General features: G+C 36.5%; 1 protein-coding gene across 7 annotated transcripts in view; it reads left to right on the plus strand.

Moving 5' to 3' along the window:
- Positions 1 to 25,483, plus strand: part of Fstl5 (follistatin-like 5) — a 668,565-nt gene that overhangs the window by 607,285 nt on the left and 35,797 nt on the right. For all 7 annotated transcript variants that reach the window (NM_001271195.1, XM_039102752.2, XM_039102749.2 and 4 more), the window contains 2 exons: positions 13,916 to 14,023; positions 16,244 to 16,368. In NM_001271195.1, coding sequence (NP_001258124.1) covers positions 13,916 to 14,023; positions 16,244 to 16,368 — 233 coding nt within the window. The remainder of the gene's footprint in view (positions 1 to 13,915; positions 14,024 to 16,243; positions 16,369 to 25,483) is intronic.

Raw genomic sequence — 25,483 nt, forward strand, 5'->3', positions numbered from 1 at the left:
TCCTTGGCTTTTTCCTCTGGCGTCCGAGATGTGTGTGCAGAGAGCAGTCTCTTCTGGCTTCCCAGGCCTGTCTGCCTCTCTGAAGGTTCAGCTCTCCCTCCCACGGGATTTGGGTGCAGAGAACTGTTTATCTGGTCTGTTTCCTTCTGGTTCTGGTGGTGTCTCAGGCACAGGGGTCCTGCCGCTCCTGGGCCCTCCCCCACGGGAGCCCAGAGGCCTTATACAGTTTCCTCTTGGGCCAGGGATGTGGGCAGGGGTGAGCAGTGTTGGTGGTCTCTTCCGCTCTGCAGCCTCAGGAGTGCCCACCTGACCAGGCGGTTGGGTCTCTCTCTCACAGGGTCTGGGGGCCGAGAGCTGCTGCGGGCCGGGATCCGCGGGTGTGGGACTTCCGGTAAACACAGAATGTGCCCGGTCCTAGAGGAATTCTGCTTCCCTGTGTCCCAAGCTCACCAGGCAGCTTTCTTGCAGCAGAAAAGTTGGTCTTACCTGTGGTCCCGGGGCTCAAGTTCGCTCGTGGGGTGCTGCCCACGGGCTCTCTGCAGTGGCAGCAACCAGGAACTCAAGTATCCATTCTTATACTCTCAAATTATTTCTGAGAATTTGTATTAGCATTTTTCAATGAAAATATTTTGAGCTTTTACTAAAAGTGGGTATGTATTCATGAAAGAATGAAGTCATAACCTTAAACAGTTGTACAGGTAACATGCATCACAATATGGTAGTTAAATATACCTGTAAAATATAAACTAGAGGAAAGCAGGCATCAACCTAGATAACACTAGATTTGCTGATGCCATCTTGGACATGTTGCCATAGCTGTGGGTAACAAAAAGGTAGTATACAAATTGGACCTCTAAACTATTTAAAGATTCCACAGCAAATGATATAAAATAAACATATTATTCATATTTCTAATAGGCATTGATATCTAGAACATGCAGAAAGTTTCTAAACAGAAAAATAGACAACTCAACTTGAACAAGTACAAAGAATTGAACATATTTTTATAGAACATATATATATATATGTATATGCAACCATTAAACATGAAAATTATGCTTTTTCTTGTAAAGCATTAAGAAAGACTTTGTTTTGTTTACTTTTTTCTTCTTTTTCATATATTGGATATTTTCTTTATCTACATTTCAAATATTATCTCCTTTCTTCATTTCCCCTGTAGAAACCCAATCCCCAGTCTCCATGAGGGTGCTCCCCCACAGACCCACTGTACCACCCCCTCCAGTCTCCCTGCCCTGTTGTTCCCCTACACTGGGGCATTGAGCCTTCACAGGACCAAGGGCCTCTCCTTCCATTGGTGCCAGAAAAGGTCATTCTCTGTTACATTTGTGGCTGGTGTCGTGGGTCCCTCCATGTGTACTTATTGTTTGGTGGTTTATTCCCGGGGAGTTCTGTGGTATCTTATTGGTTGATGTTGTTGTTCTTCCTAAGGGATTTTCACCTCATTCAGTCCTTTCTCTAACTCCTCCATTGGGGACTCAGTTCTCAGTTCAATGGTTGGCAGTGAGCCTCTGCCTCTGTATCTGTCAGGCTTTGGCAGAGCCTCTCAGGAGACAGCTATATCAGGCTTTTGTCAAATACAATCTGTGGACAGAATGTATTAAAATGTGTGGTTTTACACAATATAAATAGGGATGACCACAGCAGAGCTATCAGGAAATAAAGTGTTTTGGCTTATCAAAATTTAAATCACACAGCAGTATAACCCAGCAATGCCATGACTGCTGACTCCATATCTGCACAGTGCTGAAAATGAGATGTGCACTCGACATTGATGTCCTTTAGTTGGTGAATGTGGCATATTGTAAAATGAAGTTTTTATTCACTCATTAAACTGAGGGAAAGGACATCCAGACACTGCCACACCTAGGGTTCTATCCTATCGGCTAACACTAAACCCAGACACTATTGCTGATGCCAAGAAGTGCTTACTGGCAGGAGCCCAGTATGGCTGTTCCCTGAGAGGCTCTGCCAGAGCCTGACCAATACAGATGTGGATATACATAACCAAACATCAGGCTGAGAGCAGAAACCCCAATGGGAAAGTTAGCGCAAGGACTGTAGAACCTGAATGGGTTTGCAACATCATAGGAAAAAAACCAGTATCAACCAACCAGACCCCCTAGAACTCTCAGGATTTAAACCACCAACCAAGAATACATAGTGACTCCATGCTGTATTTAGAAGAGGATTTCCTTATCTGGCATCTCTGAGAGGGTTACCCTTGGTCCTGAGGAGGATTGATGACCCAGGACAGGGGAATGCTAGGTTGCAGAGGCAGTAATGTATAGGCTGGTTGGGGAGCACCCTCAAAGAGGGAGGGAAGAGGGGCGAAGAGGAAATAGGTGTGTTGGAGGGGAAACTGGGAAGGGGATGTTTAAAATGAATACCCTCATAGAAGAAGGGGGATAGGAGAGGGGGTTTATGAATGGGAAACAGAGAAAGGGTATAACATTTGAAATGTAAATAAAAAGTTCAATAAAAAAGAAAATATAGCAATAAATTAGTAAAAAATACTAAAAAGAAATGTAAATAAATAAAATAACCAATAAAAAGGACACACTCTGGCTCTGCCTAGCAAGACTAGAATCATAAGCATCCAACACTCACTCAACATACATATATATATATATATATACATATATATATATATATACTCAACAAACATATATATATATATATATATATATATATATATATATATATATATGTTTTTGGAATCCTGATTCCAAAATTGTTATTTGTGTAACAGATGTAATTCCTTAACCGCTGAGCAACTTTCTGCCCCCACCAGTTTTGGAATCTATATTATACTCTTTTCTGATATATACGAAGGTCTATTATCTCCAAATAACCTTCAGTTTTTCTGCCTCTCCCCTGCCTTTTCTTTTCTTCATTACCAGAGATGGTCTCTGGGCCCTCTGTTTGTTAGGCAAGTCCTCCAGCATGTGGAGCTAAGGCCGAGCCCACTCATTTCAGAGAGATGCTTCTAGAATGCTTCTATCTCTTTATTTAAACAATAATAAAGTTAGGTAATTTTCAATTTTTAAGCTCTCCTTGCCCTCTACATATAATTTTAGCTCATTTATATCTTCAAATAATGAGTTTCCTAATTCTATTACTGCCTTGTGAAAAAAATATATCCTTATATTTGTCTTAAAATTATCTTATCAGTGTACATGTTGGAACATTAGTGATTAAAAGCAAACTGTGCGTATCCTGGTGACTTCATTTCTGAATGCACAATAACTTTTATTGTCTTACGCTCATGATTTTTTTCTCAAATCTAAAAAATTAAAAAATCTAAAAAGACATCATAGATTTAAGTCAAGTACTCTGCTGAAGGGCTAATCCTTGCAACTCAAATTTAAAGACAATATTTCTATCCATTAAAATCTAAATAAAAATATATCGTTACCATTTTAGACATAATCCAAAAATAAAACATGGAAAATTTATTGTGAATTTTAAAGTATAAAAAAATTACAAAATACATCTTTTCTGTGTTTTTTCACTTGTGAGCTCTGTCTTTAAACTAGCTTTTTCTCATCTTCAAATGCTTTAACTTTCCAGCCTTTATCCTGTCTTCTTCTATCTATAGTGGAGAATACTGAGACAAAAGTAGTAACCATAATAAAAATTAGTTTTCTACTAAATACTACTAAAAGTACTATAGAATTCATTTTCCTGTTTTTAAATGCAAAGGTGCTGACCAGGAGTAAATGCATTGTTCCTAGATTGAATACACATTATTTACATATTCTACCATATTCATATTTGCAAAGCCACTGTGCTTAGAATAAGTCCACAGTGACTTACAGAGCTGTATTTGACATGAAGGCCTTGGCCAAGCTAAGTGTCTCTGCTCTAAAGGTGCATCTCCAGCCCTTGCTGTGCAGAAACTGTGACTCTTGTGACTTCTCAGGAGTTCTGGGGCTGTAGTTGTGCCCAAAAGTGACCACCACCCCCAGAATTATATACTAATCTATGATAGCATATTTGTGTATTTTTTCCTTTGCACCATTTGACTGTTTGGTATATGCATTTTTGAGGACTGCAGACTGCTCAACATTAAGCTGGATTGCTACACATTATTTTTGGAAAGGGGACTAGTTTCTTATCATATAAAAATTCCCAGCTTTGGCCTCAGGTTGATAGAGATCAGAATATATCAGTAAACTTGTTTTCAGTAAATCCATCATTTTTATTTGCAGCAAAAAAGTGTAAGGCCACAATAATTTAATAGTATATCTAAACTTGATATTGTTTTAAACATCAAATAGCTTCAATTATTTTCTAGAGCTGCACATAGATGATGTTTGGCTGTATAGATGATTAACTAGTAAACAACTGACCTCATTTTCTTTTCTAAGAAACAAGATTCTGTTCTGCCTGGGTGCAGAAGTGGCTTAGTGTGGCACCTCCGGAGTGTTGGGATCATCAGCAGTCTCCTCTAGCCATTATCACATTATCTTGAGAATCTACATCATTAGTTTAAATTAGGTTCACTTAATTAGCCAGCTGGTACTCTCCTTGTCAGACTGGTAAACAAGCTGCGCTGTACTGTTCCCTCGTGTCAAGTCTGAGGCTCTCTTCGTGTCTCGCTGCTATTGTCAGTGTTTCTCTATGACAAAGTGAACCATCTCTACAGAATCTAATGCACCTTGTCCATGAGCAGTGCACTGTGCACTTAGAATTTTGTATTTGTTGTAGTTGCCCCAGAAATACCGGTGACTCATTACATCACGTACGTAAGTAAACATTACTGTCTATAGGTCAAAAAAGATATGAACAATTATAAAAAAAGTCAGTTAATCCTGAAAGTTTATTAAAATTAGACTCTCAGCATTGTTTTTATAATATTAGAGAAAGCCTCTCTCAATGCCTCTATAAAGCTATAATGTGTCAGACAAAATCCTTGTATTACTGTTACATATTCAGCTTATTTTCAATAATGTTTACAAAACAAATAGGAGGTTATTTTAGCTCACCAGAAAAATATAGCACTGAACATAGTATTTACAGAAAATCATCTTTCTAGAGCCTGAAACTGTAAAGACAATAACATGCCTGTTATTTGAAAATATTTCAGAAAATTTAACATCCCAACAGAACTTCAGAAATATGCTACAGTAGAACTCTTTGTATAGAATCAGAAAAAGCCGAGAAGCGCTTATGCAAAACATCTAGTTTACTGTCAGTAAGAAAAAAATACTAGATTTTTACTATAATATCATAATATTTTCTTTTTAAAAAATTCCAGAATATTTAATTAGGTCAAATATTTAGTCATTCCTGTTAAAAAGAGTTCTCCTCAGAATTGGGAAGTAACTCTTTGTTTCTGGAGGATTCTGGTGGAAGAGTCTGAAAACAAATTTTCTAGAAAAATAGTATTTATAGAGTAATGTAAAACAAGTCAAGGAAGAAAAAATTCAACAGAGGCTGAACTTGAGAGAAAGATAATTACATACCAGTACACCAAATTACAAGCATATATCCCAGATCACTGTCTTTTAAAAGTATATATCATTTTTTTCCCAAAGCAAGAAGAGAGAGGTTGTTTGAATGTCAGGGGTGGGTACGAAGAGGGGTTATTGGGAAGGGCAAGGGGAAGGCGGTTGGAGAGGGAGAACACCCTTATAGAAGAAGGGGTGAGATAGGAGCTTGTGGCTGGGAAACCAGGAAAGGGTATAACATTTGAAATATAAATAGGGGTTGGGGATTTAGCTCAGTGGTAGAGTGCTTACCTAGCAAGCACAAGGCCCTGGGTTCGGTCCCCAGCTCCGAAAAAAAAAATACAAATAAACAATATCCAATTAAAAAAGCAATAAAAATATGTAAATAAAAAAGGGCACTTGATTTTTGACAAAGGAGCCAAAACCATCAAATGGAAAAAAGACAGCATTTTCAGCAAATGGTGCTGGTTCAACTGGAGGTCAACATGTAGAAGAATGCAGATCGAACCATGCTTATCACCCTGTACAAAGCCTAGGTCCAAGTGGATCAAGGACCTCCACATCAAACCAGATACACTCAAACTAATAGAAGAAAAACTAGGGAAGCATCTGGAACACATGGGCACTGGAAACAATTTCCTGAACAAAACACCAATGGCTTATGCTCTAAGATCAAGAATCGACAAATGGGATCTCATAAAACTGCAAAGCTTCTGTAAGGCAAAGGACACGGTGGTTAGGAGAAAACGGCAACCAACAGATTGGGAAAAGGTCTTTACCAATCCTACAACAGATAGAGGTCTTATATCCAAAATATACAAAGAACTCAAGAAGTTAGACCGCAGGGAGACAAAAAACCCTATTAAAAAATGGGGTTCAGAGCTAAACAAAGAATTCACAGCTGAGGAATGCCGAATGGCTGAGAAACACCTAAAGAAATGTTCAACATCTTTAGTCATAAGGGAAATGCAAATCAAAACAACCCTGAGATTTCACCTCACACCAGTGAGAATGGCTAAGATCAAAAACTCAGGTGACAGCAAATGCTGGCAAGAATGCGGAGAAAGAGGAACACTCCTCCATTGTTGGTGAGATTGCAGACTGGTACAACCATTCTGGAAATCAGTCTGGAGGTTCTTCAGAAAATTAGACATTGAACTGCCTGAGGATCCAGCTATACCTCTCTTGGGCATATACCCAAAAGAGGCCCCAACATATAAAAAAGACACGTGCTCCACTATGTTCATCGCAGCCTTATTTATAATAGCCAGAAGGTGGAAAGAACCCAGATGCCCTTCACAAGAGGAATGGATACAGAAAATGTGGTACATCTACACAATGGAATATTACTCAGCTATCAAAAACAATGACTTTATGAAATTCGTAGGCAAATGGTTGGAACTGGAAAATATCATCCTGAGTGAGTTAACCCAATCACAGAAAGACATACATGGTATGCACTCATTGATAAGTGGCTATTAGCCCAAATGCTTGAGTTACCCTAGATGCCTAGAACAAATGAAACTCAAGACGGATGATCAAAATGTGAATGCTTCACTCCTTCTTTAAAAGGGGAACAAGAATACCCTTGGCAGGGAATAGAGAGGCAAAGATTAAAACAGAGGCAGAAGGAACACCCATTCAGAGCCTGCCCCACATGTGGCCCATACATAAACAGCCATCCAATTAGCCAAGATGGATGAAGCAAAGAAGTGCAGACCGACAGGAGCCAGATGTAGATCTCTCCCGAGAGACACAGCCAGAATACAGCAAACACAGAGGCGAATGCCAGCAGCAAACCACTGAACTGAGAATAGGACCCCCGTTGAAGGAATCAGAGAAAGAACTGGAAGAGCTTGAAGGGGCTCGAGACCCCAAAAGTACAACAATGCCAAGCAACCAGAGCTTCCAGGGACTAAGCCACTACCTAAATACTATACATGGACTGACCCTGGACTCTGACCCCATAGATAGCAATGAATATCCTAGTAAGAGCACCAGTGGAAGGGGAAGCCCTGGGTCCTGCTAAGACTGAACCCCCAGTGAACATGATTGTTGGGGGGAGGGCGGCAATGGGGGGAGGATGGGGAGGGGAACACCGATAAAGAAGGGGAGGGGGGAGGGGGATGTTTGCCCGGAAACCGGGAAAGGGAATAACACTCGAAATGTATATAAGAAATACTCAAGTTAATAAAAAAAAATGAGTGTGTGTAACTAGATGAATCAAGACTGTATTGTCCAACTCCATGGAGTTTAGGAGTACCAAATAGGTGTGAGTGTGGTCTACCACATTTGGAAATGCTGTCATGTCACAATGTCAAATATTTAAACACCCTGGCTGGGATCAACTGCAGGAACTCCTATTTGACAAAGCACATGAGCAGCCATGGGGAGATGACCCCAACCCATTTGAATATATTTCTTTCTTTCTTTCTTTTTTTTTTACAGTTTTTATACCTTTGATCTTCAGTTTTCTTTTTCTTTTTTTTTCTTTTTTTATTAACTTGAGTATTTCTTATATACATTTCGAGTGTTATTCCCATTCCTGGTTTCCGGGCAAACATCCCCCTACCCCCTCCCCTTCTTTATGGGTGTTCCCCTCCCTGTCCTCCCCCCATTGCCTCCCTCCCCCCAGCAATCTAGTTCACTGGGGGTTCAGTCTTAGCAGGACCTATTTATTTCTTATTATGCAAGAATCCCATTGCACTTTAAAAGCATTGCCTAGAAAAGACCAATATTGAAAGCTAAGAATGGCATTCACCTCCATCTAAGGAGAGGTATATTTTAAAGGCCCATACTTACTAGTACTCATAAAGAATCATGTGAATAGTATAATAGCTTTTGATAAATAAAATAATATTATTTTTCTTAATAACATAAATTAATTTCAGCATGCTGTACAGCTTTTTGGCTTGCTTATTATTACATGAATGCTGGGATTCACTCCTGCAAAATGTTAAGTCATCTGTAAATTATGTTATACATTAGAGGTTCACAGGTTTATCCTTGGTAAATAAATAAATGCATTTAACAAGTACTAATTTTTTGTCCTTTCTATAACTCTTCCATTGGGGACCTCGTTCACAGTCCAATGGATGGCTGTGAGCATCCGTCTCTTTATTTGTCATGCTCGAGCAGAGCCTCTCAGGAAATAGCTACATCAGTCTCCTGTCAGCATGCAGTTCTTGGTATCCACAAGAACAGCAATATCAACCAACCAGACCGCCCAGAGCTCCCAGGGACTAAACTACCAACCAAAGAGTACACATGGAGCAACCCATGGCTCCAGCCACATATGTAGTCAAGGACCGGCCTTGTTGGACATCAATGGGAGAAGAGGCCCTTAGTCCTGTGAAGGCTTGATGCCCCAATGTAGGAGAATGCCAGGGCAGGGAGGCAGGAGGGAGTCTGGAGGTGGGTTGGGGAGCACCCTCATAGAAGTAGGGAGAGGGATGGGATGGGGAAATTCCCCCAAGGGGAAATTAGGAAAGGGGATAACTTTTGAAATGTAAATAAAGAAACTAATAAAAAAAGGAAAAAAGTACTAATTTTCTGCCTTTCAAGAGCCGATTGTCCTGGTTTCTGATCATTTAAATTTTAGAAGTATATTTACAGGTGTCTTGTAAAAATTCAACTCATGCTATTTATTTCTTCTGGAAGTGGATGTCAAGAACCTTAGAGTAGATGTGTTTTCAGAGCCCAAATCAAGATTAGGTTACACATAGGAACCTTTCAACAAAGTGATCATCTACAAACATGTGCATCCCTGTCCTACATTTTGTGAAAAGAGTCACTTGAAACCTAAAATGTGTCAGTTTGCAGTTAACACTCTAGATGTACACTTTTCCAAACAATCAATTTCTCTCCAATAAAGTAGATCACATTTGCTTCACTTTTACCCATATCTTATCTTATTATTGTTTGTTTGTGTCTGGTAAATTGTATAGTGAAATTTTAAAATGATCAAGCTTAGAAATATCCCTTTGAAATGCTAAAATGCAGAACAATCAAACTGTTGTTGACACTTGAGAAGATACATTATACTTCTTTTGATATTTTGAAATTTGATTAATAATTTCTGTCTCAGATATATTTGAGTTTATTTGAAGGAAGTTATCAAATTTATTTCCTGAGTTAAATTTAGCTTAATTTTTATATAAGGTTATTTTGTTATTTTGAGTATGTGTGTACTTGACACAGTACATATGCAGATGATACAAGATTGCATGCAGAACTCCATGCTCTCATTCCATCAGATGGGTTCTGTGGATGAATTTCCACTCATTTATATCAATTGAGACATCTTGCCTGCTCTATAAGCCATCTTTTTAAGGGATCTGATCCTCCTGCCTGTAAAAGGTTCATATTTTATGATTCAAAGTATCATATTGTCCATTAGCCTCTTGTCCTGCTTTGCACTTGTATGGAGCTGTCATTTATCAAATCAAGTTATCCTAAATCCATGTAAACCCCTTTATTCTGTAAATTCTTTAATGAAAGAGACAGTGTTACCTTTTTTGCAATATCATTTCATGATTAAAATATTGCTTTGTTGGTAGCATAATCATGAAAACAATTCAAGTTTTACTAATATGCACCTCTATACATACTGCTGTGTGGAACCAGTGGCTCATTGAAGATCATGCTAGGTAAGCAGGATATCGGTGAACTCTTGCAGCTCAGTACTTACAGCAGTTACAATGATAGTATTTCAGTACTCCTCGATATTCACTCGACACAGATACCCATTATCTATCTCAATAGTCACGAGAAATTTTGGAAGCAAGTATTGCTAGTCCTATTTCACAAGAGAAATAAGGATAGGGACTTACTATAGTTTTCTTATTAGTTTAAATAATGGATTTAGAATGCCTCCCTTTGAGCATTATGCATACTGTATCTCCCGGGCACTGTGGATTTTAGCTTCCACCACAGATACAGCTGTTGGAGATTCTCTGATTTTCTTTCCATTTTCTAATGGGGTTCAGATATGTGAAGAATAAGTTGGAGCTTTCTTAAACAAAACATTTTTTGTGTTCATTCCCTTATTAGGAAGGAGTGCAGTATGGGCTATTGGATAAATGACCTCTGGTGGGCAAGTCATAGTTTTCTTACTCCTGTGGCCATGCATCGGATGGATATTACTTAGGAAAGGCCCCAGAAAGGCAATAGCACTGTCTAAGCTCTAGTAGACTGGAAATTCCTATTTGAATCCCTTCTTGATCTTAGAAGTCATTTATAAACTTTCATCTATTGTCCTGCTGTATTCTTAAATTCAAGTATCATGAAGTTCTTTCTTGTTTGTTGTTGTTGTTTTCAGTAATTTCTTTAAAATTATGGAGACATAATGATCAGTCTGTTTTAGATTGCATACAAACTAGGCTGGTATAACCATATACAGATGAATTGGTTTTTATTAATCGTTTTTATTTGTTTACCAGTTAAATGATATCCTCCTTCCCTGTTACCCCTCTACCAAGCCCCTCATCCCACCCACCTCTGTCCCCTTCCTTTTGCCTTGATGAGGGTGCTCCTCCACCGTTTCACCTCTTCCCACCTCACCACTCTAGCATCCTCGTACACTGCTCTCCCATTGATGTCAGGTAAGGCCATTCTCTACTACATATGTATCTGGAGTCCTAACTCCCTCCTATGAGACTCTTTGGTTGGTGGTTTAGTCTCTGGAAACTCTGGGCGATCCAGTCAATTGCTATTCTTCTTTTGGGTTTCAATCCCCTTCGACTCCTTCAGGCTTTCCCCTAGCTTTTTCATCGTGGTCTCCAGGCTCAGTACCATGTTTGACGGTGAGTATTTGCATCCGTATTGGTCAGGTGCTGATAGAACCTCTCAGGGAACAACCATATTAGGTTTCTGTCAGCAAGCACTTCTTGTTATCAGCAATAGTGTCTGGGTTTGGTGTTTGCAGACAGGGTGGATACCTTGATGTGGGAGGGGAGTCTCTGCCTGGCCTTACCTCCAGTCTCTATTTTTTGTCCATGTCTTTCTTTTATACAGGAACATTTCTGGGTTAAAAATTTAGAGATGCACGGGTGTCTTTATCCCTCTACTGGGGCCTGTGCCTATCTATTGGCAATGGTCACTACAGGGTTGTATCTCCCTTTTGTTGGATATTTCAGCTCAAGTTGTCACCATTGGCTCCTGGGAACCTTTTTCAAACCCTGGAGTTTGAAACTTTCTAGTGACAACCCCAGTTCCCCATCTGCCTCTGCTAAATGTTTCTATTCAATTTCCTGATTCTTTGTACTTCTCTCCTGTCCCTTCCAATACCTGTTTCTGTCTCTCTCCCCTTCCCCCTCCTCTCTCCATGCAAGGTCTCTCCCTCCCTCTAGCTCATTCATTATTTTGTTATACATTCTATGTAGGATCGAAGCATCTACACTTTGGTCTTCCTTCTTATACTGCACATGGTTTGTGGGTTTTATGGTGCATATTCTGAACTTTTGGGCTAATACCCACTTATCAGTGAGTACATACCATGAATGTTCTTCGGTGTCTGGGCTACCTCACTCAGGATGATATTTTCTAGTTCCACCCATTTGCTTGCGAATTTCATAAACTGATTGTTATTAATAGCTGAGTAGGACTTCATTGAGTAAAGTACCCCATTTCCTGTATCCATTCTTCTGTCAAAGAACATCTGGGTTGTTTCTTCTTCTCACTATTATATATCTATATAATATATATATGTTATATATTATATAATTATAATAATATATATTATAATATATATATTATATGTTTATAAGTCTGCTATAAACATAATGAATCAGGTGACCTTATATATGTTGGAACATTTCTGGGGTGGGTATATGTCCAAAAGTGCTATAGCTGGGTCTTCAGGTAGAACTATTTGCAATTTTCTGAGGAACTTCCAGATTGATTTTCAAAGTGACTCCAGATACATATTTTGTAGTGGATGACCTTATCTGGCATTGATGGTAGGGGAGGCCCTTGGTCCTTGGAGGCTTGATGCCCCAGTGTAGTGGGATTCTCGAGTTGTGAGGCAGGAATGAGTGAGTGGGTGGAGAAGCACTGTCACAGAGGCAAAGGAGAGGGGAGACAAAGAGGATGGGATAGGGGTTTGTGGTGGGTAACTGGGCACAGGGATATCATTTGAAATATAGATGAATAAAATGATTAATAAAAAAGAGCTGCATATTCCTGTGAGTTATATTTTGGGGAATTTTGATAATATTCAACAACTTTGGAATGAGACTGTCATTTTTGGGTTAAAGTAGGACTGAATATTATTTATTTCATATTACAAATTTAGAAAGCATATAAAAGTAACTAATACAGTAAATTACCTTCCAGCTGTTAGGCTTATAATATTAATAGTAAGAAATGAGGGTGAGCAAAAAAACTTACTAGCAACAATTTGTTTTCTTATAATTATATTTAAAATGAATGCTTACTATAATAAATATCATTAACAAAAATATATTTAACACACCAAGTATGTTACAAAAAATTTTAAAACATCATTTACTTTTGTTTGGTAACATTCTCCCTCTCATTAAAGAAATTAAGTCATACAATCAGTAGTAGATTTAAATCTATTGGCCAAACTGTTGCCATTTTGAGTCCAGGAATGGTCATGTGATGCAATGCTGTTCTCAGATCAAAAGAATAAAAAGTGCTGATGCCTAGGAACATGGAGTCATGTTGTCCTGAATAACAGATTCCGATGTGAAAATGATTGAATGAATGGTTACAGTCAAAAGAACAATGGAAAGTCAAAATCAAGCCATTTTCAAGTATCTGCTCATTGTCTCAGATACAAGAAAATTATTGCTGTAGGCTTTTGATGCTATTTGATGACACTGGAGACTGGAGGAATCTGGAGGACTATTAAAGCACTCCATGGTGTTTTCTGACGTTTGGACAACTATTAGTTCAGACACAGGAAAGCAATGAATGGTTAAGAAGTTTGCTAAGATGACCCAGGCCATATCAGCTAGAGCTGCAGCATTACATCCATGGAATTCTAACCTCTCCTGAGGCCTATAAGACCTTCTATACAGATATGGCTTTTGGACCCTGGTGACTTCAGTTCAGTCAAGTCCTCTATGAAGATAGTGAAAACAGAATAGAAACACAGCCAAACTGTGTCATCACTGAACTGCAGTGAGCAGACATACCATATTTTGTAATCCTTCCTTTTAAAACAGCTCTCCTTGACTCTAAATTCACGTCAGACAGCTGAAGAGGATACAGGAAGCTGTATAAATGTTGAAGGAAAATTATGTTGAATATGATATTTTCAGATTAATCTAATAGGGCTTAGAAAATCAGGTATCTGGCCAAATACAACTTTAATATTATTCCTGAATTTCTAGATTCTTCTTTCATTTCTCATCCATTTTTCCAATAATGCCAACATTTTAAAACATTATTTTTTCAATTTTTCTTGATTGCAGGCAGTGAGTACAGACCCTGTACCAGTTAAATTACACTACGACAAGTCACATGACCAGGTCTGGGTGCTGAGCTGGGGCAGCATGGAGAAGACATCGCCAACTTTACAGGTAGAACATGTCATAGAAGCTGAGCAAGTATAGATTTTAAGACATTTAGGTGTCTCATAGATGTTAATGAACATTAAACTATGACGTTCTTCCTGATGGGAAATGTGGTTTCAGTCATCATCTATGCATAGAGACTGAAAAATGTGTAAAACCTAGGTTCTTATTTCAGACTAGGATCATCCAGATATTTATTAACAGTCCCAATTATATGATAAAATAAGTGACCATAAGAGTTAAGACCATTAGAAAAAGAAACATAGTTTGCCTAATTTCTAATGCTGTTAGATTTCCTGATGGTGGGTGATTTATAGAGCACAAAATATTATTTTCATTCACAGTTGTAGAACATCTGATCTATAAAGAATATGATAGCAAGTCATGTGATGAGGGTTATATGGTGCAGCTCAGCAGGTGTGCCAGAGAAGGTTTAGTGAAATAGCCATATCCTCAGTAAACATCCATCCAGTAATAAACAGATTTGAGCTTTGGCCTTGCCTGAGTATTCTCAGTGAAGTCCTGAGGTAGAGACAATGGAATCTGACTACCACCCTAAAGGCTGATGTATACTCTTACATCACCTAGAGCACAGGCCCCTGTTTAATTGAGGAATGTTCTGTGTTACTCTAGAGACAGTTGCCTCTATTTTAGGTTATTTACATGATGAGTTCACAAAACTGGGGAAAAATTTTTGGCTGTGACCCTGTGTCATAGCCCTCAGATCCTCAGAAACAAGTTTAAGAGTAAGGGGGAAGGAAATCGAAGGTTCATTATAAACCTTCAAACTACTTGTGAAACAGTGCTGCCTGGAGTGTGCCACTAATGTAGAGCCCTAAATCATTGAATTTTAAAAATACTTTAATGAAGAAACTTAAATGTGATTTTTTTCAATCCCAATGAGTTGTTATTTACAGTGATTTAATGAATCTGATGGCTTTCCATTATTGTAGTATTTTACTCAAATGCTAGAACAATTTCACTTTCTATTTTTAAGCTAGATTTTTCTGATCCAATTGATAATATGTAATTGCCCACCTAGACATACAAAGCCGTGTACATATCCATCACTTAAACTATTCATAATAACCTGTAAATGTGCAGAGAGGAATCTTATCATCTGCTGTGTTCTCTTAGCTGTTTAAGCTAGATTTTTAAGGTGCACAGTTTTGACAAATTTGCTCGAAAATTATTAATTTTCTGCAATTCTCATTATTAAAAATGCCCATGAGCCATCACCATACTAATGAGTGATTTTCGACAGAGTTCAGTTGTATCATAGTTGTATTTTATTTTTAAAATGGCATTGATTTTTGTAAAATATAAAATTTGCTATTCTAAAAGCCATGATGAGACAGTTTTCCACAGTTTCATAGTTGGTCAGAAGTAAGTTTCCAAGTGTTTCACAGGTCTCCAGGCTTGGAAGAGGTCATGCTTACTTGCTCAGACACCTACCATGCCACCTGCATGCTTATCACTTGAAAACAAACAAAATTTTAACCAAATAATTGTTTCTTTAAGCACTGTCCTGGTGCAAGAAATATAAAAGAATGTCCAGAACTTGATAAATAGAAAAAGGAGAAATAAATCATTTTAAATATAATGATATTTTATGCAAAACTAACTCCTGGAAGTTGTCCATGGATTTCTATATTTGTGATATTGTACATACATAAGGATATGAACACACATCTAAACCACACACACACACACGCACACACACACACATGCACACACACACACACACACACACACACACACCACACTACATAAATAAATACATTTTTAAAATGAATAACATTTTTGGAAATATGTTTTATTTCTTCTCAGAGTTTGAAAGTTCACTTGATGCACATTTCATTTTTTCTTTCATGGATATATATCTTCCTTTAGACTACAGAAGAAACAGAATCTAGTACTTGTTTCATATTACCTCATTCTTTTTTGTTTTACTGCTTTATCAGACTCCACAAGGTACAGAATGCCTATGTGTACTTATAATCTTGTGTCTCTTACAATTAGATGTGTTGTGGGGACATTACATCCTAAGGTATTCTCTGTCTACCTGGTACAATAGTCATATGCATAGTCATTCTTTGTAGAAATTTGTTACTAAATACCAACTCTGAAAAGGAAAGTGGAGTTTATACAAATGTATTCTAACTAGAATAAAAAGAAGCTTCATATTCTGCAATGCTGGGACTAAGCCCTGTGTATTCTACTTAGGTGATCACTCTGGCCAGCGGGAATGTGCCTCACCACACCATCCACACACAGCCTGTCGGGAAACAGTTTGACAGAGTGGATGACTTTTTCATTCCCACCCCAACACTTATTATTACTCACATGAGGTAAGTACTAAACGGATTGGCCAGTTTTTAAAGGTTTCTATTGAATTTTAATAAAAGATGCATAAGATTAAAAACCATTTTATTTATAAAATAAATGCAAAACATTTTTAGCTTTTCTGCTTTACATAATTTATCAGTGTTAGTGATGAATTTACCACCATAACCTTCTTTTTGTGTCTAATGAACAAACATAGAACACAAAAAAATGAAGTGTGTTTTGTTATTTTTATCACTTTAATACAGTTTTTTTAAATTGCTGTTGTGGGATTTATTTCCCCATGGCATCTTATAAAATATTTGTGTTTTCTAAAAAAAATCAAATGATTTTGATGACTGAATTATTTCTCAAATAGAGAATGTGCTTTTTAATGTGTCATGAGGGAGAGCCACAGTTTCAGATATCTGTTCAGTGTATATATATATACACGTGTGTGTGTGTGTGTGTGTGTGTGTGTGTGTGTGTGTGTGTACGCGCCAGTCTGGCTCATGTTGAGAATAATATAATATTCCATTCAGAAGTAAAATTAGTTCATACAAAATATTTGAATTCTGAGCTTTGAAAAAAGTATATTTTGCTGTCTCCTCAATTATTTTCATGGTGTGAAGGTAATATTACCTCACAGTGGTATCTACAAAAGGCCTCACAGCACTGGTCTACATGCTTGTATGTACACAGAGTTTACATACCAGTGTTATATACCATTCTGGATTACTACATACAGTTAACATATTGGCAGAGAATTTTGGGGTCTTAAGCTCTGAGGGATTTTTATATATCTGATTATAAGAACTAATGGTAATTAGAAAATCAACAAAATGGTATCTACAAACAGAGAAAAAGGTGATTAACACTATATATTATTAAAATACTTTAAAGTTATGGATGATGATCTTTTAATGTTTGATAGTCTACAAATAATTCAATCAATAGCTATTTAACTTTAACCATAGTTATCCTATCTCCTCCACATAGAATCTAATTTTAATGAACAGGGTTAGTCAACAAATTTCCTATACTGCAGGTACAATTGTTCCAACTATTGCAAAAAATGATGATTGCGAACAACAATATTTTGAGACAGTTTCTTTTCCCCAGATTAAATTGTTATTTATGTTATTTTTTAACAAGAAGTTATTATTCACTTGAAATAACTGGGTAATAAATGTGGTTTATTTTATAAATTTTGTGGAATCAATTGACTATGGAATGTGTGTAAATATGAAGGGACTGAACTTTTGTGAACTGTATCTTTATAACGTGATGTTGTTTGCTCACTTGTGTATTTCAAACATACTTCCACATCCTCAGACAGAGGGCTGACATGTAATATGTGTTTGATGAATATTGGCTTTTTTCTTCTGACTTGGCATCTCATTAATATGCTTTATTCCCAGAAGGCATCATCCTTATTTCATGTAACTGATATCTTAATGTCTGACATACACGTGGGCCCAGAGTCAAGATTTAATATTTTAATGCCTAAAATGATGGATACGTAATTTATTTTTCTCGTAGTAAGGAGGAAAATATCACATTTCCTATGATCTGACTTGGGGGAGAGCTGTCTTTCAGACATACTGCATTTCTTCTCATCTAACACATGACTGGCCACATAACATTTATGACACATAGATTGTGTGGGAAAAGTGAACAATGACAGAAACTCCTGAGAGTGTGAAGGGTCCCAAAAGAAGGGGCACAATGCTGAGCTTTTTGTCTGGTGGCTTTTTATCTCCCCCTAGTTATCTCTCACTTGTTTTGTTAGCTGGTAGTTTTAGCTCATTGTCAGGCCAATACAACACTGGCTGTCCTTGACAGTCACCATCCTTGTAGGGGTTCCAGTCTCCAACTTAGACTTCTGTTTTCTTTCTTTCATGTTACCAGTTTGTAAGTAGGTTGAGAGATTTTGCTTTACTTTGTTTGGCAGGCTAGCTCACTAGCTACTCCATTGTTACTATCATATTATGATTCTGCTCCTATAATCGTCAGGTTTCTTTATTCTGGTCTCTAAGATAGGTCAAGAATGAAGAATTTAAAATAGGGAAGTATATATGATTGTTTCCCTTCAAAGTAACTTCAGTATGCATACATCTTTGTATTTTATTACTTTAGAGCTATGTAATGAAATATATACACATAGGTTTACATAGGTTTAAATTTTAAAGAACATTATTGATCACTAAATTTCCATTTTTGATATATATGTATGCATATATGTGTGTGCATTTATATACTTGAATAATTACTTTGAGATCCATAAAAATATACATTGTGCATATACAATCTATCAGGTTATAAGCTTTAAATTTACTAGTCAAATATCAAAATAAGGCGATATATTATAGTAGATTTTTATACACATTGTTTACAAAAGTGATTTACATTCAAGATATTTGGAGAGGTTATTTGAAATTCCCAACATTTCAAAGATCCGTGAAATCCTCTCAGGCTGTTTCTAACTTGCTTTAGAAATTTGGCTTTCAAGGGAGCATTGTCCATGTGAAAATGGGGGGTAGCTTCCCTATTTTCTCCCAGCTCCTCAGAGAATTCCATCTCCTTCCAAGAACAATACAGCCTGTGCCTGATAATCTCACTTTTCATTATTCAACAAAATAAAAAATTTCCTGGAGAAAGTTCTCCTCTTTTGTCTTAATCTACTTCTCATTCTTTTCTAAAGAAATCAGGAAAATATGTAAGCCCTCTGCTTGGGCCAGTTGCTATTAACAATGCCACACAACATTTGATTCTCATAACAACATCTTTAAACTCTTGAACTTTGGTTTGAGGACAAAGCTTGTGTCTCCACCTTTTCCTTCCTAAGGAAGTTGTACTGATTCAGTTTTCTTGCAGAGAGAAGAGCATGGAGAGTGCGACTAATTCTGACGTCCTCCTATAACCCAACTATATGTGCTAGTAAAAGTGCATAAATACTCCCTGATAAACTTTAACTTCAATAACCCAAATTTTGATTTGATTTATTTTGTCTCCAGGTGCTGGGCAAAATTGAAAATAAGTTTAAAAGGCATGGATATCACAGAGATATCCTTCAAGAATTCACTAAAAATGTATTCAGGGGCTGGGGAGAACATTCAGCTGTCAAGAGCACTGCTGCTCTTGGAGAGTATCCAAGCTCAATTCTAGCATTCACTCCATGTAACAATAAGCACCCATACTTCCAGTTACAGGGGATCTGATGCTCACTCCTGACCAATGTGGACAATAGCCATGCATATTGTTCACATACATATAAAAATAATATTAACAAATCTAAAACAACTTAACAAAATGAAGTACATTTATATCAAATAATACATGATTGCATTGCTTTTTGGTTTATGATTTAAATATAAATGGAACATTTACATAAGACAAGTTCATTGATTACTTAGTAACATGTTTCATAATAGTGGTTATATCAGAATTAGAATTCTTGTTAAATTGCAGTACTGAAACATCTCTTAAGCTCTTGAAAGCTGAATGATCATACTATCCCCTAAATATATTTCCCGTGAATACCTGAAGGACAACTCTGTGATGTTTATGCCCTTTAAACTTTCATTCCACTGGAGCTCATGAAGATACAAGATACGGTTTCTCTTCTTTTCCCACTCTATAACCCAATATGATGCTGCTCTATATTGAATTTCTTATACTAGATGATTATCCAATTTTGAAAGAACAAGGCTAGTTGGTAGGCACTCTTTTATAATTTGATCCTTAAAGTCATTTGTGTGCTAAGGCAAAACATTGGAATGTTTGAGGCACTATCGGACAGTAAGACATTAAAGACCTTTGAGGTCTCAGATGGATTGTAGGGCTAGCCTAGCTCATTTCCAGGACATCATAGCAACTCACACTGCAGTGACCTAAAATGAGAGGAGGAGACATTGCCCTGCAGTCAGAGAATGTCTACGGTGCACTTTTTCTGTTATAAATTATAGCAAAGAAATGATTAAGAAAACATTGGATTTGATATATGTTTCCTTAAAGCTTCTCCAAGGAGAAAATATTTCTCCTGCAGGGAAAATAAACATTCTCTGAAAGTTAAAGTACATCATTCCCCTTCATATTTTAAAAAATATGTTGAAGCAAAATTATATGTATAGATATATGCATATATGTATGCAGGTATGGTGAGACATACATAACTGGGAATCTATTCTTGTCAGAGAGAGTCCAGGTGTGTGGAGGTAGAAAGGTAGCCCTAAAATGGAGGAGGTATATTTTATAAAAAGACTTAATGAAAGTACAATATCCTGATAAGAGAACAATTTACAGGGCAGTAGAAATGAGAGTAGATCTCTGTTAGTTCAAAGCCAGCCTGGTATTCAAGAGTTCCAGACTAGCCAAAACCGTAAAACAAGCAAACAAACAAGTACAAACACCAACTAACAAAACAAGAAACAAAAACAAAACAGAATAAAAGGTTTGTAAAAATCAATTTTAATGCAAATCTCATAAGGAAACCTCAATTCAGTGCAAGAATTTCTCATTTCATTCACTCTGATATGCTAATCAACTACGGCAGAGAAATAAGATAAAGACATAAACAAAAATGTTTCTGAACTTTTAGGTGATTTAAACTTTCTGCTTACTGGGATTAATACAGCAAAAAACATAATATGCAAGGCTTTTATCTATGGTTTCAATCCATCTCATAATAACTGAATCTACTTTTATTTTTAATACTATTTTCAACCCTCTTTAGTTTACTACTGTACTGAATACTTAAGACAAACTGTGTCTGCACATTTGTGCATGCTTGTGAACATGTGAGAAACAGACATGCATGTACACACACACACACACACACACACACACACACACGAGAGAGAGAGAGAGAGAGAGAGAGAGAGAGAGAGAGAAACTGTTATTTTCATACTTCTTGAGTTACAAGGTCCTCACTTTTCCTGCCTAGTAATTACCTATAATTCTAGAACTCCCTCAATTCTACTTAAGAACTGCTTAGAAAATATCGTTTTATTATATATGTATAAATGATAATATATTTTCATATATATATTCCCAAGTGTATAAAGTAGACAGCCAACAACTCCTTTAAATAATTTTTAGTTAGTTAGATTATCACCCTGTCTTTTCTGGAGTTGATGATGTTGTTGTTGTTGAATGGGGAAAGTAAACACAAGCCACCAACCTTACGTAATTGATAACCACTCCCAAATGAAAAATTGGTTTCTCCAAGGGAGTTTCATTAGGGAAACAAACCACTATTAGGACCAGTCTCCATGCCCAGCAGTAAATGCTTGTCACAAAACAAACTCAAGGACATCTGTGCAGGTTCTTTATCTCATAATGTTTTATCAGGAATTTTTTAAAAAAATGTAACAGGTTCTTTGTGTACATAATGGCTTCCTGGTTTGTGTTTTCATGGGATTCCTATGTAACTCTGAGTGTACATGTGTTTTTTGTGCTTTTTCTTGACCCTTTTTCTTCTGTTTTTTTTTCTATTCTGATTCGTTTGTTTTAGTTTTATCTCATTTTATTGCTATTTTTATTTTTATCATTATTATGCTTATTTCTAATGAAAGACATAAAGGATCTGTTTTCTGTTGTTGTTGATGATGATGAAGAAGATTATTATTTTCATTATCACCATTATTATTTAGAGGTTTTTCTTTTTTTTTTGTTATTTTGTCTTTTTTTTTCTTTTTTTTTTTTTTTCGGAACTGAGGACCAAACCCAGGGCCTTGTGCTTGCTAGGCAAGCACTCTACCACTGAGCTAAATCCCCAACCCCGGTTTTTCTTTTTTAATGAGAGATAGAAAAAGTATGAATATGAATAGGGGTATGGGGAGAGAAAATATTAATCAGAATATATTGTATAAAAGAATTCTATTTTCAGTAAAAGAAAAATAGAAAAATGTAAAAGTAAGGTTGTTTTCAAATGTAAAAGGTAAATAAAATATTTTTAATGAAATTGTTTTACTAGTATCACAAGTGGATTTTAAATGGGAAGATTTAACAAACTCTAGATAGACTAGTCCTGTAGCTTTTTGTTGATTAGATCAGAATACTAATGTCATAGAGCTTAGAAGTACTCCACATTGTTGATCTTACATTTCAGTTTTGTTATAGAATTTCTCATGCCTCTTGCTGCTTTTCTGTAACATCCTTTTGCTAAAAACTCAGTTATGTTGGTTGATATTCCTTGTCAATCACACTGAATGTGGAATAACTTAAGAAACTCTTGAGTGTCTTTGAAGGAGTTTCCAGTTATTCTCCTTAAGAACATGCTGAACTGTGCATATATAATAAAACTTCTTCCCTTTCTTCCTTTCTCATATAATTTTCTGGAGGTTTCTGGATTTGGGGAGATCCAATTTTACTGCAAACATATAAATTATGTATTTTGGAGACTACTTGGTTCAGTTTCTTCTGTAGTAAAAGCATATTCAAACAGTAATCACTAGTTTAAGAAATGCCTATGTTTCTCAACTTAAGATAGAGTTGTGTCCTGATAGACCCAAGCTAAGCTAAAACTATCTTAAGGTGACTGTGTGAAAATGCACCAGGTCTCAGTTAAACTGTGTGCATTCATGTGTAATGTACATGACACAAAAGCAGCTGCTTTACTCATAAGCCCACTCGTCTAATTGGGAACTGTGGTTCGCTGTTGCTACTCAACACCCCAATATAACATTTATAGTGCCTATCTCCAGTCTGGGGAAAGGTCATATTTCAGAACTAGAAGGGTGGATTCTATTGAATATATTTTCTTTTTCTGACAACATAAAGTTGATACTCTGTGAACTCAACAGTAGGAATTTCCAAACACAACAAACAAAAGGAAACATAAACAGAAGAAAGAAAGCAAAAAAAGTGTTAAAAAAGTGTGTATGTGTGTGTGTGTGTGTGTGTGTGTGTGTGTGTGTGTGTGTGTGTGTGGGAGAGAGAGAGAGACAGAGATACAGAGAGACAGAGAGAGACAGAGATAGAGAGAAACAGAGACAGAGACAGAGAGACAGAGAGAGAGAAAGTCAGAGACAGAGACAGAGAAACAGAGAGAGAGAATGTACTATATTTTCTTATTCTTCTAAGGTTAGTTTGGAAGATTGTTTTCCTCTTAGAAAACATATAGCAAATGGTATGTTTTTAGCATAGCGTTTTATTTTATTGGTATAGGAAACGTGTCATAATACAGTGTCCTAAGTTATATAAGAGGACCTTTCTCAAATGATGCCTTTATGTTAGTCCAGAAGAGCAATAATATTCAATAAATAAATTTCTTATTTAGAACATATGCATGTTAGTGGAAAAATATTAAAATTTTCTTTTAATGTGACTAAATGTTAGTTTTACATTTGTCATTTTTATCTTTTGTCTATAAATTTAAAATCAGTATAATCCAAAGTCAGAGATGGTGATAGTTACATAGTGTGTCACTTTTACAACTTGAAACTGTAAAAAGTGATTCAGAAAGTATTCACCCGAGATAACATATTTTGATTATGTTCATTTGGTTGTAAGCCTGTAGGTAGACCCCTCTAAAAGTAATTTTTACAAAATTTTAAGATGAATTAGTCTATCAAAATATTTAGACAAGGTTTGAAGGGATGGCTCAATGTTTAATATTATTATCTGCTTTTCCGGAGATACCAGACTTGATTTGCAACACACACTCAAAACTATCAGCAATGCCAAGTCAAATCCATGGGATCTGATGCCTTATTCTAATCTCTATAGGCACCATACAGATATTCATGAAGGAAAAACACTTATGTACAAAAATATATTTTTTAAAAAATAAATAATACAAATCTGTACATTCTCCCCTAAATTTTATTCAACTTTAATAAAATTTCTTAACATTTACTTGTTATGACAAGCATCTGAGCCAAAGAGCCTTCTGTTGCAACAGTACTTTTGCAGATGCTCCTTTGTTCGGGATGGTGGTACATCTGAGACGAGTAACTGGTTATCTAAGACAAAGCCTGAGTCTGATGCCACAGTCACAGCAGACACAACCTTCTAATTTAATAAGAGAATGTACTATATTTCATTCCACCCGAACAAAATTCGGCTATCATTGAGTTACTTCTAAATTCAGTTTATTGCCTGTGAATCGTCAGATTTTCTTTAATTAAAACATTTTTAAAATTATTTCAAAAGTGAAGTGTAAAACATGTATTAAAATGTGTTTTTTGTTTCCCACATACACTTGACATTGTCATTTGCAGAATCTTTGCAGAGTTATATGTCACTAACAAAAGGGTTAAGTCATTGTTCACCAGAGTATCACCCACTGTGGTTGTGGTAGTTAACGCTCTTTATATTTTTGCTAAAAACATAGTTTTCTGAATATCTGACTAGGACAGCAATTTTCAGGGAAGGAGAAAAGTATGTCTAAGCTACAATATTAGTGTACTATACATTTATCTGTAGCTTTAAGTACAAGGAAAGGAAAGAAAATTGACACTGGGGATTATCTGTGTAACCCTGCCAGGTGGCAACCAGTGCTGAGTATGTTCGGGTCACTGGAGTTAACTTAAAAGTAAAATCACACAGGCTTGGTAGCTCTAGAACTATTTTTAGCGTCTTTTAAATTATAACCAATGTGTATGAAGCTGCTGGTTTTCCCTTTCTAGGTTCAATTTTGTGGCTTGTGAAAGTCCATAACTGTTTTTTTTTCTAATTTCTGTTAGGAAATTGGAATGTATGTTAGGTAAATGAAGTGAAAATACAAAATATAATGTGTTTATTTGGACAACAAGTGGGTCAGGAATCAGGAAGCTCTGATCGAAGGTTATTCATGTCTTGCTGAAGGAGGACAAGGTATAGGCTGAGAAAGGAGGAACAGATGCAAATTGGTGGCATTCATGGGAATACCATATTTAGTCTTTCCCTCTGCAAGGATGGTTTCCTTTTGGTGAGCTTTTGACTTGTTTCATTTTCCTATGGAATTTCTCCTAATATCCCAAATATCGCATATGTTATCTAATAATTTAATATATTCCTATAACATTTGGAAATTAAGCAAGGCTAGAGTTTCCCAGATGGCAAAACGGACCTGTTTGTCTACAGGGGATTCTCAAATGTCACCTCCACTTTATTTAACAAAGCTGAGAGACCTATGTGGACTTCCCTCTGAGGCAA

The sequence above is a fragment of the Rattus norvegicus genome, chromosome 2, assembly GCF_036323735.1.
Source record: "Rattus norvegicus strain BN/NHsdMcwi chromosome 2, GRCr8, whole genome shotgun sequence".
Lineage (NCBI taxonomy): Eukaryota > Metazoa > Chordata > Mammalia > Rodentia > Muridae > Rattus > Rattus norvegicus.